The 18,487-nt window shown below is 40.7% G+C and overlaps 1 protein-coding gene across 1 annotated transcript in view; it reads right to left on the bottom strand.

The window, feature by feature from the left end:
- Positions 1 to 413: 413 nt before the first annotated feature.
- The window catches only part of kcnn3 (potassium intermediate/small conductance calcium-activated channel, subfamily N, member 3), a 77,476-nt gene continuing 59,402 nt past the window's right edge, over positions 414 to 18,487 (bottom strand). Inside the window, exons 8-10 of the mRNA XM_053887573.1 lie at positions 9,245 to 9,372; positions 6,464 to 6,533; positions 414 to 4,823 (exon numbers count right to left, since the gene is read on the bottom strand). Coding sequence (XP_053743548.1) covers positions 4,422 to 4,823; positions 6,464 to 6,533; positions 9,245 to 9,372 — 600 coding nt within the window. The 3' untranslated portion in view covers positions 414 to 4,421. The remainder of the gene's footprint in view (positions 4,824 to 6,463; positions 6,534 to 9,244; positions 9,373 to 18,487) is intronic.

Genomic DNA, 18,487 nt, shown 5'->3' with positions numbered 1-18,487 from the left:
ATTAAAAATACTACTACTAATAATAATAAATTTGGGATAATAAATTTATCATGATTAATCGCATTCGATACCAGAATGCTTGACTTGAAGTTGAATGAAGTTCAAATGCTTAAAAATCATTGGAAGTGTTTCAGTGATGAGCGATCTATTTGCTGCAGAAAGTGCTGAGAACAATAGCTTTAGTGCTGTTTTTTTAAACTTACATTTTCCATCCATCAGCGTTCAGTCACCTCCATCATGGATGCTTTAGTTATAACTTCTGTATGAGATGAAAAAGGCTGAAAAGATGTTGTCAATAAAATAATATAGAGTTCAGATGCAATTCATGTATGTTAGTTCAGATGGAAAAGCCTGACACAAAAACGCAGACACGAAGCTGTAAATCATAGATATATACTTTATTAATTCTCTCTGATAAAATAAAATTACAAAATAATTTCAACCTTGAACGGCACTTCCCTTGTCGATATAATCATATTGATAATACATGTAGGCCTATCGTAGTTGCCATGAAGAATGAGAAGAATACTATAGTTTAGTAATAGTAGGTATCCGCTATAACTGTTTAATCATAATGGTAGAAAAGACTAAGCAATACAAAGCTAGTTTTTTTCATCAACAGCATACTGTACAATATTCCGAGCGTATGTAGTTCAGTATTCCGGCCACAGAGTGTTGCTAAAAGATAGTATTGTCTCTAAAAGAGGGTAGGCTAGTCTCTTTTCATCATCACAAAATAATTCCTTTCATATAAACCAAAAGTCATTCCTGAACAGCTGTTCCCTCATGGCCATGCATCCTTTATAAGATTTGATTCCCTTGTGTTCATCCAGAGTCCACCGTGATCCGTTTAAAGCTGTGTGGAGCAGCAGTCCATGTACAGCAGAGTAACAGGTCCATGCCCGGATTTTCACAGTTGTTCCCTCAGAAATATTGTCGAGATATCTGCAACGCCTCCCGCTGTCTTTTGTCCCCAGTGACAGCAGGTTCCCTGCCTCTTATTGAAGTCCATTTAAAAGAGAGCACTTTGGTTGTTGAGGTGTGTGTATATAAGGGTGTGTGTGTGCGTGTGTGTGTGGCAGTTTAAGTGAGCGTTTCTTCACACAGAATACATTCATGACAAAAGGGGATTGTTTAGGGACTAAAAAAAGAAGCAGTGAGTTGGGTCTCCTTGACATTCACGCACTGTTTAAATATCAGCTCATTCAACCTTCCACTATATGTCACCTCAAACCGGCCCTCAAAGGGCCAGAGTGGGTGCAGGTTTCTGTTCCGACACCTGGTGTTTGTTCGGTTGGAACTAAAACCCGCACCCACTCCAGTTTGAGACCCCTGGTTAAGAACAATGATACTTGTTTGAACACAATAAAACAACAGTGGCGGAGATTGTGCAAACTTGTTTTTATAAATGCCTTTTTAAACTTAACAAAAAATCTCAATCATAAAGCACTTAATGCAGTTAATTGATTGCAATTCCATAAATCTAAATAAAACCTTCCGTTTTTACAAGTCCACCTCATAATATTTCAAATGATGACCAAACGAGAGAGTAAAAATGAGATGCGTGGTTTATATAAAGAATATGTCTGGTTCATTCATTCACTGACGCTGCACTGAAAACAGCAGTGAACTCAGGAGTATTTGAAGTCTGAAACATCATCCTCCAAAGCAAGACTAGGCAGTTAGGTGTCAAAATATGATTCATTTTCCTCCTTATTTCAAGAGAGTCAACGCACCTGCTCCCTTATAAACCCTCTACAGGGGGACACAAGCATTGCAATGAGATTTCTCTGGCTCGTCCTGACTATGGCCTCCACTCTCTCTCTCTCTGAGGGAGAGTCCAGTGAGCCTGGGGGGGTACCAGTACCAGCGATCTTGTTCCTTTTGGTCAAAGCTAGCAATGAGTGTAGATCAACTCTGCAGCCTTATGTCTCAGCTCTTTCTTCACCAGGAGACTGACTGAGAGACTTACTGCCCTTTAGTCTGCCTTCTTTCTCACCAGCCTGCTGAGTTCACGGTTGTCTTGAATGCATCATAAAGCAAACCTCTGACGGACGTCTCGTGATTATCTTTCGTGTTTCAAGGTTTCTCCGGAGCCGCCATGCATGTTTTTGCTGGATAAATAGCGAACACACATGCTAGCACATGAAGAACATGCAAGCTCCATCCAGACAGAGGATTGAAATGTGCCGTCAGTGCTTACCACAGCACCCCTTGTGCCGCCTTCTCTGGGCTTGTTTTACCCCAAACAGTGATTTGTTTAGCTCAGCGGAGTGGCACCACGGAGTCGCTAAAGTGTCGTAACTTTGAATTAAAGCATTCACTCACATTCACAAAAGATAAGTGGTTTGTTTTGTTTACAGTGTGTCGACATCTCTTGGCAGTGCTGGGTGGTACGGCAAGCTGTTTTAGCATTTCATAGAGGGCGGCAGCAGTTCTGACCCCAGGAGACTGCGATGTTTGTTTCTTTTTTGTCATGAATACATAAAAAAGCAAAGGAAATTCACCCTGCTTTAAAACACAAGTGAATGAATTAATTTCATTTAAAAATAAAGAGCCCCAACTGAACTAGAACAATAGAGAAAAAAAATCAAGGCAAAACATTTCTTTGTAGATGCTTATTACTTATGAACTTTACATTTGAAGATAACTATATATATATATTTTTTAAATAAATCTATCAATATTATTAATAATAATAAGAATATATTTACCTATGAGATATTGTTATAGTAAACACTGATTCAGTGAATTGGGCCTTTTTAAACTTTAATTAATTTAAAAAAAAAAAATATATATATATATATAAATTTGGACTCTTAATAGGTTTCAAAACTGCCCACACAATTTCAGCTCATGAGCTACTTATAAATGACCGAGTCACAATGACCTACCTCCCATAAAATAAATATAATATATTGTGTTATTATTTCTCTCTCCGCAGCAGGTTCAGAAAAAGACGCTGCAAATTGGCCACTGAGACCCAATAAGCAAAACATCTGCTGGAAAATGCTGAAGATGTCAAATAAAATTTTAATTAACTCCAAGCTATTTTTGTCCGACAATAAAACAAAAGAGATTCTTCCCATAACTGTAAACCAGAGGCATGACCGCATGGATCCATATTGAACGTAAAGTAATTCAACGCAATTGGCACCCTGCTTTAAATCTATAACTCTAACCCTAAAACACATGATTGTTCAACTTTTTTTTTCTATCATTAAGGCTCAAATGTACACACTTTAATATGCAGATGCATCTTAACCCTTCATAGGGTGATAGAATCACTTCTTTGATACAACCTGTTAAGGGCAGTGAAACACTAGAAACTGTACAGTCAAACGTGTTGGTGAGTGAATTCAATTTTTGTCACATATAAATAAATGAATAAATACTTCCTATCCCAGTATATGGCTTAATCATGTATATGTAATATTCACTTAAAACTATATTCTTATTCCCATTTTATTTCTCGACTTACAGAAATATTGCGCTGTTATATATTCTTATTTGAATTTTTTGAAAGAATACTTCTAACTTTCATTTTTCCCTGACCATAAGGCATTTTATTTACTTAATTTTAACTCTGTTTGACTGAGCTGCCAGTTGACATCTGACATTTAAAGTTTGCCACGTCACGGTACAGTTCAAAGACGTCAGCCCTCCTGATGAAATGTTAAAGCAGCTTGGCAGTTGAGTGTATGAGACAGTGCATTGATTATCGGCAGTATCGGCTTCAGTGTGGTCTTTAGTGCATTCATGTTGCTATGTGGGTGTTAATAGGGCTGTGCCGCCGGATGAAAGGCTTGTGCTGTGCAAACTGCTATTGCATGGATGACGGGATGAAGCGAGGGATTTTGCTTGTGTGTGTGTGTGTGTGTGTGAGTGTGTGTGTGTGGTGCAAGCCACTATTTTTCATTTTTTCCGTGGTCGTATTGATCAAACTTTCTGTTAAAGGGATGCTTGTTAGTTAACACGCAATTAGCATTCAGATAGAAAATACATCATAAGGATAAAAAGTCATGGTCATTAATTCCTGATGATGAGAGAGCGAGGGAGAGAGAGAGGGAAAGAAAATGAGAGAGAGATAATAGCAGAGAGCAAGAAAGGCCTGCTTGAGCTTTTTTTTTTTTTTTTTTTAAGAGTGGATTCCATTCAGGAGCTCTAAGTTCCTATCATTATTCTTCCTTCCCCGTGTTCGCTCCTCCCCTCACTTCCATTGCTCACCCACCTGACATCCCTCCTCCCCCTCACACCCTTTAGAGTTTGTCTCTTCTTTCCTCTCCTCCGCCCTGAAGTCCTGAACATGTCGCATCTTTCAAATGAGCCATTTATCTTAATCCCATTATTATCGTGGCTTCCTCGTCCAGCATGCTCCTCTCCCCCCTCGTCTTCGCAGGGAGGGTTGGAAGTGAGGGTCCTCAGCAGCTGGAGGTGTTTGGACTTGTCTCAAGGTTCGCCTCGGGTGTTAAGGGTGAGGATGGCAGGGGGGATTCAGAGGCCACAGGGGGGAGCTGTGCGAGTGGAGCTGCAGGAGCTGCTGCCTGGACTGGAGACACCACAGCTGGGGTGGAGGTTAGTGAAGTGGAGGGAGAGAGAGGAACCACGGCTCCTCCTCCGCCTCCGTCTCGTCCGTCTCTCTCTTTCAGAAGGTGGACCAGGGCGGCGTGCTGGGCACTGAGGGTGGCAGAGAGGTGCGCGGGCAGAGCGTTGAAGCCGGCGGTCAGCTGCTCCACGCGCTGCTCCAGGGACAACATCTGACGCTCCAAGTCCTCGCTGCGGTCGTTCAGCTCGGACATGAGCTCGTACATGACGCTCTGCATCTGAGCCAGGGGCAGATAAGCAGACTGATCAACATGGCAAAACACACTCCACTGACCGATATGACAAAAGCGCCTCAGCTTAGGTCCAATTCTTTGGACAGAAAACATCTGCTTGATGTCTTTAGACTGGACGGTCTGTGAGAAACATCCTCTCAGTTTTCCATGACTGAAGTTGAAACCACAGCAATGACTCAGTGGCAACAGACTGGAGCAAGTTCAGATCAATATGGCAGCACATGTTGAATTGTTTTGAATAAAGATGGAGTGTTGAAGAGAGATCAGGCAGCATTTCCTCTACTTTTATTAAGTCACTTCCTTTTACTGTTTGTGTCTGGTCTACAACATTTCTCTGGTCTTTGGTCGACCAGTTTCAGCCACTCAGCCATTTTTGCTGACTCGTTCTTACAACCTCAAGACTCAGAGGCAGGTGTGCCAAACTCAAATCCCTCAGGTCAAATCCACTTCATTTATTTGTGTTTATTACTCATGTTTGAATAACATTCATGAGCTCATGTGGAGACATGTAAAGGAGGCTGGATGAGGCAGTATTGGATGAGGAATATGGGAAGCAAAAGGATTTGAGTTAGTAGATGTGGTAACAAGGATATGAAGTGGACAGGTGTGAAGCTAGGTTAAGGTGGAGGACACATACTGGAGAGGCTGACAGATGAAGATACGCTCATGAACACACACATAGATTCACCATCATTGTGAGCTTTCTATAGTGGGGAGATGCACCTCACAACTGTGAGATCCAGACTGAGGTCTTAACCAGGGCTGCCAAAGTGAATCACCTTCGAAGCCAAAGCTGCTACACAGTCTAAGTTGGGTCAGGCTCATGGAACAGTTTATCACCGCTCTCTCTTTTATTGACTGGAGGCTAGCTTTAGATTAATGCTTCTCTGTGGTTCACCACTGACCAAATAACAAGAGGCAGTTTGTTTTCCACAGTTCCCTTCCATCAATATTTTTGGTTTTCCGATTCACTGTTTACATTTATGAACTCATCGTATCCACAGGCATTGGAGTGCACTTTACAGTAGTATTGAGTTTTGAGTCAACGATGTGTATTTAAAGCTCCATATGAAATGACCTGGCGGGCCAGAATTGGACCCTGGGCCTCGAGTTTAACACATTAATCAACATAATGAAGTTGACTAAAGAATCAAAGTGGGCCATCACAGGGATCAAGAGAAGCTTATGAGATTGTGAGCAAAATGAAAAGATGTCCAAGAAGACTAAGGAGAAGAAGCAATAAAGATGAGGCTGGAGGGAAGTCTCTGTGTGGGCGGAACGTTGTGAAGATAGACAGAACAAGAGAGAGAATGAAAGGAACACACACACACACACACACGTGTGCACTCACATTCTCACTGTGGCACCCACACACTCACAGAAAAACATGAGCACCCCCCCGCCCCTCCTCCTCACACTCTCAGTCATCCCTGTTTTAACACTTGTTCCGGTTGCTAGGAGACATAAAGCCACAGAACGAGGCAGGTCATCATGGAAAGAGAAGAACGTTGCTCAATATCTCCGCCGAAGAGGACAGATGCGCGTTCGGGATTCTGACCATTCATGCTAGCGGTGTTGACTGGGCCTTCTAAATAAATGAAGAGCCACTTTGCTCAGTGTCTCACCTTGGAGAGGTCCACAAGTGTGTTGGCCTGATCGCTGAGTTTCCTCTGCTCCATTTTCACACTGCGTAATCTGCAAACAGAGGGAGAGCACACATATAAAAAGTTAAAAAGCTTGTAAATAGACGCTCCACTGCTGAGCTAATGCCTCCAGGTCTAAATGTTTGTGGATGCCTTTTTTAACTGGATTAATCCCTTCTAATATTAGCATAATATTTAAAAGTAATGACCCTAAAAAGAGCTATAAATAATGTTATTTTTCTGTCTAAATTAAGCTCCCTAGCTCGTGTTGGTGCTCAGGGATTCTCCCGTGTTGCTAGAAGGATGACACGCACTTCAGTCTTCAGTACGGCCTGTGCTGCCAGGTGGGTAGGACCTGGAATACTCCACACATTGGTGTGCTTCTACCCAGACAACAGCTGTGCCTGTCAGTCATTAGAAAGATCACGACATCTCTGTGTAAATATCAGACTGCCTCTCTGACATCACTGCTGTTACTGCAGGATTATAAAGGCCTGTGTTTGTATATAGACTCCCTGAGAATATTTTTCTAATATTGATCGAGAGCTCTGTCTGCGATATGAAACAGTCTGTGTTGATGAAATCCTGCTAGTCATAAGATTAAAACTCCAGACGACGTCTTCCCCTCTTTCAAACAACTTTTGTGCCACAGATTCAGGGATACCTGAAGCTATAGTACAGTTAATGATAGCTAAATATTATCAGAAAATTTAATTTAGTTATGTTCTAACATTTACCTTTTTGGTATAATTGAAAAAATGAAAGAAAAAAATATTTAAAAATAAATAAATAAAAATAAATAAATACAAATCTATGAATGAATTAAGTGATACAGTGACTTAAAAATAAATTTCTATCTTGTACAAAAGACTACAGACAATTACTGCTTGAAACTTGGGCTGGATATTGTTCTTCTTTTATTCATTTTGCAGCTTTATTGATGTAAATTTGTACAAAAAGTGCTACAGATATAAACCAGATAGGCAACTGACCAGGGCAGCACTCCGCTCCACTCTATCAGCTTTATCAGATGTGGAAAATTAAATGGCCTCAAGGGCCATCACACACTGGGCCTGCTGTGAGTGAGACCTTCAATATATATATATTGATAAGAATCAAATAGCTGATAAATCTGATATCTATATAAGCAAGTAGTTAGAGTTTTTGCCGTTTAAACGAGATTTCCTTATCAGTTTTGTTCCGCTAAACTCAGTGGTTCCCAAAGATTTTTCACATCTGCAATGACAAGGAAAAGGCACATAGAAAATAGTTTTCCTAATAATCTATAAAATAAGGGACGGTAAATATACATCAGAAAATGCAGCGATAGGCACCGCTATTATATGTAAACACATGTTATATGTTATATATGTGTTATGTGCTAATATGTGTTAATTTATAATACAAATAACCATCAGAAAATAAAGCAATTAGCATCAGAACTTGACTGTACTGAGAACACACAAAAGAGGGACAAAGCCAAAAATGGTTTGTATTTGTTGCTGAGTTGCCGAGAAAAAACTAGCATGGAATGACGCTCACAGGGGCATCAAATTACTTCTAGCACTTTTGTCAAATGAGTTTACAGTTTTACCCTCTGTTTTCCACCATTATCACCAGACTCCTCCCGTGAACTGGCCTAACTCTCGGCCATGAGGTCGGAACCACAAAATTAGCTCTCAGGTTCACGGTCCACATGCTTCAGACTTCTGACATGACTGGTTCAGAATGCGCTTGTTAATGTCCTCGAGCTTGACAGATTAAGGAGCCAGGAGGATTAAAGGGGTCATTTAATTCTGGGATGGAGACGGAGGATGACTCTGAGGAAGCGGGACAAACTTAACGGCCATGTCAGTCAAGTCGAGAATGGGAGGAAGTGCTTCCATGTTGCCAGTTTTAGGCCGGTTTCATTGGGTGACCAGTGACAGGCTGAGGGGAGCTGAGTTGAGTGCATTCTGAGCAGTTTTCACTTGTTTTCATTTGATTTAATTCATTGTAATATTCGCTTTCAATCAAACCAGCTTGTTCCTATTCAGATATATTTCATTTATTTATTTAAACTTAATTCCAACTTTGACATCCATCATGTTTATTCTATTCAAGATGGAATTTTCAGATGGGAATTATTCTTTTGTTATGAGTCATGAGATGTAAGGTACTTTACATCACGTCAATCTGGTCCCTTTAATAACAATAATTGACCAGTGACATACTGTTATAATGTGTAGCCTGCTGCTAAGAAACACGTCCCATTATGCACTGCAACACTTGAAGCTGCGAAATTTTAACCCAGAAAATTCAACCAATCCTGTCTAGCACAAGCGTGACTGGATCACTTCGGGTCCCTTCAGAGGTGTGCAGCCTGTTAGTGACCCAGCTCTGTTGAGGTTGAAGCTTCTATAGCCCAACACATATGAGGATGAACTGTTTACTGTATGCTGTAGCTACAGGCGACCGATGGATTATTGTTGGTTCTGAATGCTGATGTCATGACTTCGATCATTCATTATGTTTACTCAGAGTAATTTGATATAAAAGTGAACAAAGGTCTGATTGCTCAGCCTCTATATTTTCCCCCGCATGAACCAGTCCATTACTAGATGATGATTCAGCCCAGTGTGTGTGTGTGTGTGTGTGAGTGTGTGTGTGTGTGCACTAGATCTGGCTATCATTCAGTGGGAGCTGAGAAAGTACATCTGATTTCAAAAGTAACCCAGCTTGTGTGTGTGTGTGTGCGCGAGCGAGCACGAGGTGCGGTCTCACTGGTGAATGGCCTGGAGGAACTTCCGCTGGTGCTTGCGGACTCGGGAGTGGTCGATCTTCTTCATTAGCTTGGTGTGTTTGTAGATCAGCCAGGTCTCCCTCAGCACGTTGGCCGCCGCGTTCTTTATCTGCTCCCAAATGGCACAAAAACAAAGACAGGCTCACTGTTAGCAACAGGTGGCCAATGAGACAGGCAACAGGTTGGTCACGATGATGTCGTCTCTTCTGCCTCATTTTCAATTGTCCACATGAAAAACGACAACTTCCTCTTCCGAGCGTCTGTCCTCGTTCTCTCAGTCTGTCTCGATGGCTTGCCAATGCCTGTCATGTGAGCATAAACAGTCCTCTCCTGAGGGAGGACTGACGATGAGAGGCAACATTGTCTCTTTTTTATAACCATTATAGCATCTCTTCAACTGCATACTCACATACTCACTGCATGTTCAGGTTTTTAGTTGCCATTTTCCCAAGTTTTCAGCATCTCTGTCACTTGCTGACACAAAATTACAAACATTTCAGAGGACTCAATTTCACCCTGACTGCAGTAGAACACAAAAATGCTTCACATGTGTTGAATATTTACAGACATGAAGCTCAAAAATCCAAAGCCTGAAGGTCATAGCCAACTAGATATAACACCATGACCTCTGGTATCAATGGCTCGCTGGCAGTTGAATGGCTTATCAGAGCCAAAAGAGTGGAAGCAAATTTGTACTCCTGAATAAAAACAGTGAATCAAGGTTGATCTTATTATTACTATTTTGCCACGATATTTACAGAAACAAATTGCAGAAAATATGTTTGTTTAAAAACCTCATCATCATGATTCATTCATTTATTTTAAATAACTGTTTGGATTTTATTACAATATCTTCTGCATGATTTTATTTTAGTTTGGGGCATTTCCAGACAAACTTTTAGCATTCTTTGCCTCAACTTCATAAGATCAATGTGTCTGTCTCTCGTCACATTTTGGTGCGCATTTATTTGGTTGAGCATTGAGTTTTTAGCTAACTTTTAGGCAAACCTCGATGAATGTCAAAGTTTTGAAGTGAGACCTCACGCTAGCTGTTAGCTCTGTTAGGCCTGAAGTGCAGACAGTCTTTGGTGTCACTGGATAACGCACAATCCATCATTGTGTCATGAAAGTGTGTGGTCAAGTCAGAGTCGCATCAGGTTTTAAAACGACTGGAAGTTACACATTTGACCAGCTTCTTTGTTGTGAGCGTGTGGGGGAAGAAGAGCACCATGCGCAGCTCAACGACTGCACAACATAGATCTATAGTGTATAGAAAGAATGTGACCAAATTCTTGCAAACTCCTCATGTTGGTAGACAGAGGTGAAGGTGGATTATTTCCCAGGGCAAACAAGCGTGCACACCGGTTGAAAAACACTGCTTCAGAGCGCTAGAAGACGCAATAGTTTTAAAAGCACAGAACCATTTCATTCAAACACCATCATTTCAATTTTATTGCCAGTTTCACAGCAGTCCATTAGAACCAGTCGACCTTTATTTGAACAGCCACAAAGAGAGAAAATGGCAGCATGAGTCACTGCTCTTAAGTTCGCTGTCAGAGACAATCTTCCTCCATGCATATGAGGAAATACCAGATGTAATGACGCTCACTCAGGGAACGTCGCCCAAGTCAATAGCCTGATGGGTATTTCTTGGCCTCTTCACTGGCTTCAGCTGCATTTCCTCAAGACTCTTCGCATCCATATCTGAGACTGTACTGTACATTACAGGCTGCTTTATCGCCACGACTGCGAAGGCCAAGGTGTTTACTACAGACGAGTGGCGACGCGAAGAAATCTGTTGGGACAGGAATTCAACGAGAGACTTCAAAGGCAAGCTGATCTCGGGACAAAGAACAATTATACCCCCGTCTGAGAAGCACAAAAGACCCCGGCGGCTTGGCTAATCAGCACCCTACGCTGAATTCAAGGACTGCTGTCACACATATACGCCCACACGCACGACTGGCGTTGGACCAGGACGGCGGCGGCACGAGGTCCCGCAGATGCCGCTTGAATGGCACACAGGAAGTCAGCACCAGAAAGAGCTGATCCTCCAGCATCAGAGGCGCCAGGAACGCCACTGACACACACAGGGAAATGAATATTAGCACTCATTGAGAGCTCTCGCCGCTGAAGCAGCGGACCAGATGTTGGCATAATAAAATGTAAATCTAGCATGATGAGAGGAGACAAATAAACAACATATTTCACCTCAACGTGACAAAGGCCAGATGGAAGTAAATCTTCAATTACCATCGTATGAGAACTTAATCTCAAGTCTTTACCACTCGAGGACACTTTAAACGTCTATTATCTCCGAAAATGTAAAAAGACAAGCTCATTAGGCGACTTGATTTTTATGTCTTTAACCATTTAGCAATAACAACATGAAAATGAACATAAATACGGGGAGATTTTTTTATGTCAGTCAGTTTGGAACATGTTCAATACGAATGAACTAATATGTTGGAATACCAGAAAATGCTGCATATTATCATTATAAGCTTTACATTTTGATAAAAATGGACCATTTTATTTAAATTATTCACATTTTTATGTTAATAAAATAAATAAAATAGAAAAAAGATCAAATATTTTGATCAACATTAAACACATTTTTATTTTAAACTGTCAATATACTGTAAATAACTAAATAAAAAGACAATGCAAACCTTGCCCAAAATGCCAGGAAATGACAAGGGAGAAAAACAAATTACAAAATATATTATCAAAATGATATTTTCAAGATTTTCTACATAAAAAGAAAACATGTTGGATAATACTTAACACATTTAGACACAAGTTGGACTTTTTAATTGCAATAATTGAACAAACAATCACAATGACAAATGAAGTAATTAATTTACTTTAATATAATAACTGAGGGGAAAGTAAAACATTCCCACAAAGCTTTTCCTTAAATATAGATTGAAATAAATCAATTGTAATACTAGAAGAACAAACATTTCGATGAACAGTAAAGAAAAAAAAATGAAGAATGTCAAAATCCATTTCTAAAATCATATTCAATCATATTTTTTGTCAAATAATGTGGACATTTTAAATTTCCGCAATTATCAAAAACAAAAAAAAATGTGTATATATATATATATATATATATATATATATATATATATATATATATATATATATATATATATATATATATATATATATATATATATTCATAGGGCAAAAAGACAGTGGAAGTTAAGAGTTCAATTCTCAGTGAGTAAAGCCTAACTACGACTAAGCCTGACCAACAAACCTCACTAAACACTCCACTTATCAGGGTGTATACACTTAAATTGACAAGTCAAATCCTATTTATCATCGGATTAATCACCGCTGGGGGAGTGAAATATGATGAACGACAGCGTGGTAGGCTCACAAACAGACATCAATCCTGTGCTGAGATCACCTCAAGCATAACCCAGATACAGCCAGGCTCACACGGTTTCTCTCATACGGAGCCAAGCGACACCAGAGTCAGCCATGTTCCAACCATATGGGTTGTTCCTCTGGAGTTAAGGCCATATGGTGAAATCAGGTCAAAGATCTGTTGCCTCCCTGCTGCTCACCTTATGGCAGGTACATGAGAAAGGACAAGAGCTATTGATACCATGCGGCGAAGAGAAAAATCAGCATGTCTTAATCGAAGCATGGGAAGGAAGGTGAGGACATCCAGAAGTGCAGCAGCTCCTCCAGCGATTGTGAATGTTAGTCCCATAATCTGACTCAACTTTAAAAGAGTCTGATCACAGCCGGTGACCGGAAGCAGCCAGAAGATCACCTTTCAAAGGGCTCGGTCAGCAGACCCGCCACAAAAGCATCATCATCTTCATCCACCTTTCCTCCACTTAAACAGACCAGATTAAAGCTCAAATATTATCTCACAAATATTTTCTCTTAAATCACAGAGGTAGCTTTGAATATATCAGAACTAACAACTCAAAGTCAAGTTTCCACCTCTGAAGAGTTCAAAGAGGAAGTGAACATGAAGGCAGAAGAAGTGAGAGATAGAAGTGGGTGCCACTGGGGCTTTTCACAGAGGTCTTGTCTCGGATGGCCTCAGATGGAGGCGCTGCGTGTGAGAAAGCTGGTTTGTGACCCATGAAGAAGTGCGTCTCGAGGAAGTCGGCATCACCCGGGCGACACTCGGGTGTCCTACGTATTCTCTGTCAGTCCCAAACACTAGAAGTCACCGTCAGCCTAAAGTTATGAAGTGATGACGGACCGCTTTAACAGAATGTGGCGTTGCACACTTTTAACAGCCAACAGTAGATGTGCGAGAGTGTCTGTGTTGGCAGAGATTACTGAGGGTCGAGCGGTTTTTATCAGTGGAATACGGAGCCAGACGTCCAAATGATCAGTGAAGAGTCTGTCATCTCTGTTAATATGAGTGATATCAGCCTCAGTCTCTCCTGCTCCGCACAGTTTCCCTCCTGAGAGCTGCACAGCTGCGCGATGGCATCAGTGGAAACAGTTACAAAACCCAACATTATTAATCTAAGTAAATCGGTCTAGCAATGAAATCAGTTGTTTGACACCCTAAAAGAGGTGAAAACATGTGAATTATCAAGCACCCAAACTCATAGCAAGCATCAGACTTCTCCATGTTCAATGAGTCCTGTTCTCCGTCATCCAAGACCACAGTGTTCTGGGAGTTTTGCAAAACTGTTTCTGAACACCGTTGTTGTTTGTGTTCATATCGTGGACTTTTGACCCAAATGGACCCAGGCCTATATATGTGTATATATATATATATATATATTAAAAAAAAATAAATATATATATATATATATATATATATATATATATATATATATATATATATATATATATATATATATATATATATATATATATATATATATATATATATATATATATATATTAAAAAAAAATAAATATATATATATATATATATATATATATATATATATATACACAGTAAGTTCCGAACTACAGAGCGCACCGGAATATTAGCTGCACCCACTAAATATAAGAAGGAAAATAGATCTTGTTCATACATAAGCTGCACCATTCTATAAGCCGTGTGTGCAGTGGTGCAGTCTGTGCTGTGGACAAGTCAGTGGTGCATCATCTTCAAAACTTTTTCAAAACTAGTTTTGAAAACAGGGTAGAGAGTGAGGAAATAGCAAGCTGTATAATACACAGCGTCTTGACTTATCCACGCTGCTCTTACAATAGACAAGGTGCAGCTCTCCAGCCGGGATCAAGTCAGTAGCCGAAACCCAACTCACTTTGTCTTCATGTCGGACTTTTGAGCCGAACACACTTTGTCTCACATCTTGTATTCACATTAAAGCCCTCAAAATGCGCTGTTTTAGCCTGCGTGCCCAATGTTCTGACACCACTGCCGGTCTCAGCGGCTGCTTCTCGGTTCCAGACCTCCAGAAGATTGACTCTGTTCTGCTTTAAGGGTAAATAAAAAGCCTCTGGTTTCATCACCTCTGATTTATTTCAGCCTGTAAAAATCCTTATATTAGCCGCGCTGTTGTACAAGCCGCAGGGCTCAGAGAAAAAAGTAGCACCATATAGTCCGGAATTTACGGTGTATCTTGATCGTAACCGACAGACTTCATGCTCAACTGATTTGACTCTTTAGATAATTTGTGTAGTCTATTCAACACACGTTTTCAGGTGAAACTCCATGTTTAACACAGGGAATGGTGAAATCATGCTAAATGCTAAGTCAGTCTAAGAGACTTTCAAATCTTCCCTTTGTTTTATTTGAGTTGCGGTGAATGTTTTCAACACAAGGTTGATAGTGGTTGAACTATTATGAAGTGAAAAATAATGAAGCAAAAAAATGTCATGTTTCCATGACATTAAGGAAGGCACTATGTTCATATTTGGCTAGTTAAGTTGGAAAATGATAATCTGGAAAGTAGTTTTGCTGCCCACACTGGCACTGAACGCCGTATCTGTAAAAACATTGGCATATATTTGGGAGGTTTAAGTCAAACACCAGACTGTAGCTGTTGTCGTGTTTAATATTCTTCCATGGCTTATTTTTATTTATATTATTGAGTTTGTCTTTAAATCCAGCATAACTTGAGCTACATTTTAAGATTTATAGTTCTAAAATTAGCATTGAATAATTTGCAATTCAGCTGCAACCGAGCTACAGGAGAAGAGTGTGCACTCATTAGAGGTTTCCTCCTCAAAGAGAAAAACAAAATCCTTGACACCTGACCTCTGCGGCTCAGAAGAGCCGTAATGACCCATGTATGCAATTAGTAACTAGCCACTGAGGCAATGGGATTCAGAGACGTTTCTTAGGAGAGCAGGAAACAACAACAAGCAGGTGAATTAACCAGGCAACGTGTCGGCGTGACACGTGGCTTCACTGCACCCACCCTCACACGGAGCCTCTCCCACTTCCTTGTTAAAATAACGGGTGGTAAATACCAAAATGTTTGTGTGTTTTTTTGTTTTTTTTTTCACATCCAGCTCAAGGCAACAGTAACCTGGATCCTCTCTTGGTAGAGTCAGTCCACAGTCCGAGCAGAAGAGGTTTCTGGCAGTGCAGAATTCATATGTAAATGTTCCATTTTGCTGAATAAGTAAGGGTGAGTGCAGGTTTGTCGTTGGGCCCCCGGAGACAATAAATTGCTCCCTGTGATGTCTGTGTGGAAGGAAGCATCATGGTAATGGTCATTATGTTGCAGCGCATCCACTGAGCGAGTTATTTTTACTGTTTAGCGCCAGCACCGGCCGAATCCTCCGGGACTGGATGTCTGGAGCAGGATGGTGAAAGATGGGGAGGCACTGCCGTTTCTCAATAGGTGCAGGGAATACTTCTTTTAATTACGAGCGCCAAATCTAATGCAGGAAGAAATGACAGGAATATTGACCTTGTGAATACGGCAAGGTCAAAGTATCACCGCAGTCAATTGCCTGAAAGAGCTGAAGAGTCCAACTTGTGCTCCGATGCTGATATGAGAGTGTGCAGGGAAATGGAGTGACAATCGGCACCTTTGACCCTTTACATTTGAGTCCTTCCATCACACACAAGGACACACACACACGCTCAACTTCAAGTGTTATTAATTAAAGACTGTAAATCCTCTCAGCAGAACAGTCCACTGAACTGTGAGCAAGCTGGCACTAAGAACATTAAGCACATCACCCCTTCATGATTAGATTACCTCAGCTGGAATTACAAAGCAGGGCTTTAACCCTTTCATATCTGGAGCTAGCAAAGAAACATCACACGCACATCATGAGATAACTACTGAGAGTCCTATTTCATGCATCTAGAAAAGAGATTTTTCATTGTCATTCAGACAGAAGGAACATCTATCTCATTTCCCCGCGTCTCCTCTGAGCTGACGGAAATCCCACATGAAGTGTGCACAGGTGGCTTGGTCAACAAACCCACCCACCTCAGTCGCCACCCTGATGAAGACAACCACAGTCTCAGGTGAACGATTTCTGCTCAACCGATCTCTAAATGAGACATTAGTCAGGGCAGACACGTTCCCCACGGGCCGACCTGAGACCCTTGGTGGAGGCTCTTTGTTTAAATGAGAGTCATCATTACCAACAACAAAACAAAACAACAAGAACAAAAGGAAAGATTATGTAAATAAATTTGTGCACTTGATGTAGGAAAGACATCACCTCACATATATATATATATATACATACATATATATGTATATATATATACATACATATACATACATATATATATATATATATATATATATATATATACACACACACACAGTGGTACCTCGGTTTTCGAACGTCCTGGAATTCGAACAAACCAAATTTGAACAAAAATTTCGAGATTTTTTTGCTTCGGATTTTGAATGAAAATCCAGAACTTGAACGCCCCCGAAAAAAGCCAGAAAAACATAACGTGCGCGGACCGATCAGCTGACCCACAACGAGCTTTGTTATTGTGTATAACGCAGCCTCTGTATGCAGACGTGTCCTGTTAGCTACATTTACTGACTGTTTTTTCTTCATATTGAGGTGTAAAACCTTTCCTGTCTCTGGACCGTGGTAGAGTGTCACAGGGGAGGTGCTCGCTCTTCACACCTCCGAGGCTGGAGTGCTCACTCCAGGGTTTGATGTCCTGTTGTGGGCTGGAGCTGGGACAGGGATGAGGCGAGTCTGGGACAGAGCGTTATTTGGTTTATGACTTTGTCACGGCCAAACTGCACAGAAGCGCACATTCAGAGCTGGACACGCACCGGGCACCTCTTCACTTCTCGCCACTGAATCTTCTACAGTCAAGCCAGTTTCAAATGAGCACTGAAGGTCTCATACTGAGGAGGAGAGCAGGACTGCATCATCCTTGAAAAGCAGGTCACTGAAGTACAAATTCTACTCAAGATCACTTAGAAAGTTTAGCCATGATCATCATCAAGGCGTGGCACGTGGTGATACCAGCAATGAAACTCCAAGACTGGCTCCAGAGTGATAGCACTTGATGTACAATTTCTGAATCAAGTGGAACTTATTACTTTCTATCTACCACTGAAGGTCTCTTTCATTCATCATAATGCCTATTTATTGAAACAGCTTTGCACAAGCACCTCTTCTACCAAGTGTTGAATGTCACACTATGAACAACATGTCTATTATGGGGGCTTTGATCTGTATGTACAAGTACACATGCCTGTTTAACTGCATGATAAATGAGTGACTCAAGATGTCTGTACCAATGAGAGAAACTCTGCTAGCTTTCATCTTAGTAATAGTTCTTGACACAGACACTTAACCCTTGCATCTTGCCTGCAGGTTCAGTTGATGCCAAGCTTTTGTTTTTCACCAGATAGGTGAGATTTCATGCATCTGAAAGTGATTCAACATTACTGTGAGACAACACAACTAATTTCAACTTGGTAAGAACCAGACACAGATACCAGATATCGTTGCATCTCAGGTGATGAACACGCAGCAAGAGATGCTGATCTAGAACAACAATTAAATAAAACTGGCGAACAGGGATTGCGAAGACAACTGCGAGAAGAGCATCTCTACACATATGTAACCATCACATTTAAACATAAACACAGATAGTACATGGTCAGTTTCATCATCAAACACCAGGAGTTTCAAGATTGTGAATGTACTGAAACACATGTAATAAAATGAAAATGTATCTATTGTATTTTTTATTTTAAGAATGGCTGAATTTATAGAGATCGTTTTTTCTGCACCTCTTTCCCAATCTAAAG

Source organism: Synchiropus splendidus, chromosome 15 (genome assembly GCF_027744825.2).
Source record: "Synchiropus splendidus isolate RoL2022-P1 chromosome 15, RoL_Sspl_1.0, whole genome shotgun sequence".
In the NCBI taxonomy this organism is placed as follows: domain Eukaryota; kingdom Metazoa; phylum Chordata; class Actinopteri; order Syngnathiformes; family Callionymidae; genus Synchiropus; species Synchiropus splendidus.
This window is presented reverse-complemented; position numbering and strand designations above follow the sequence as displayed.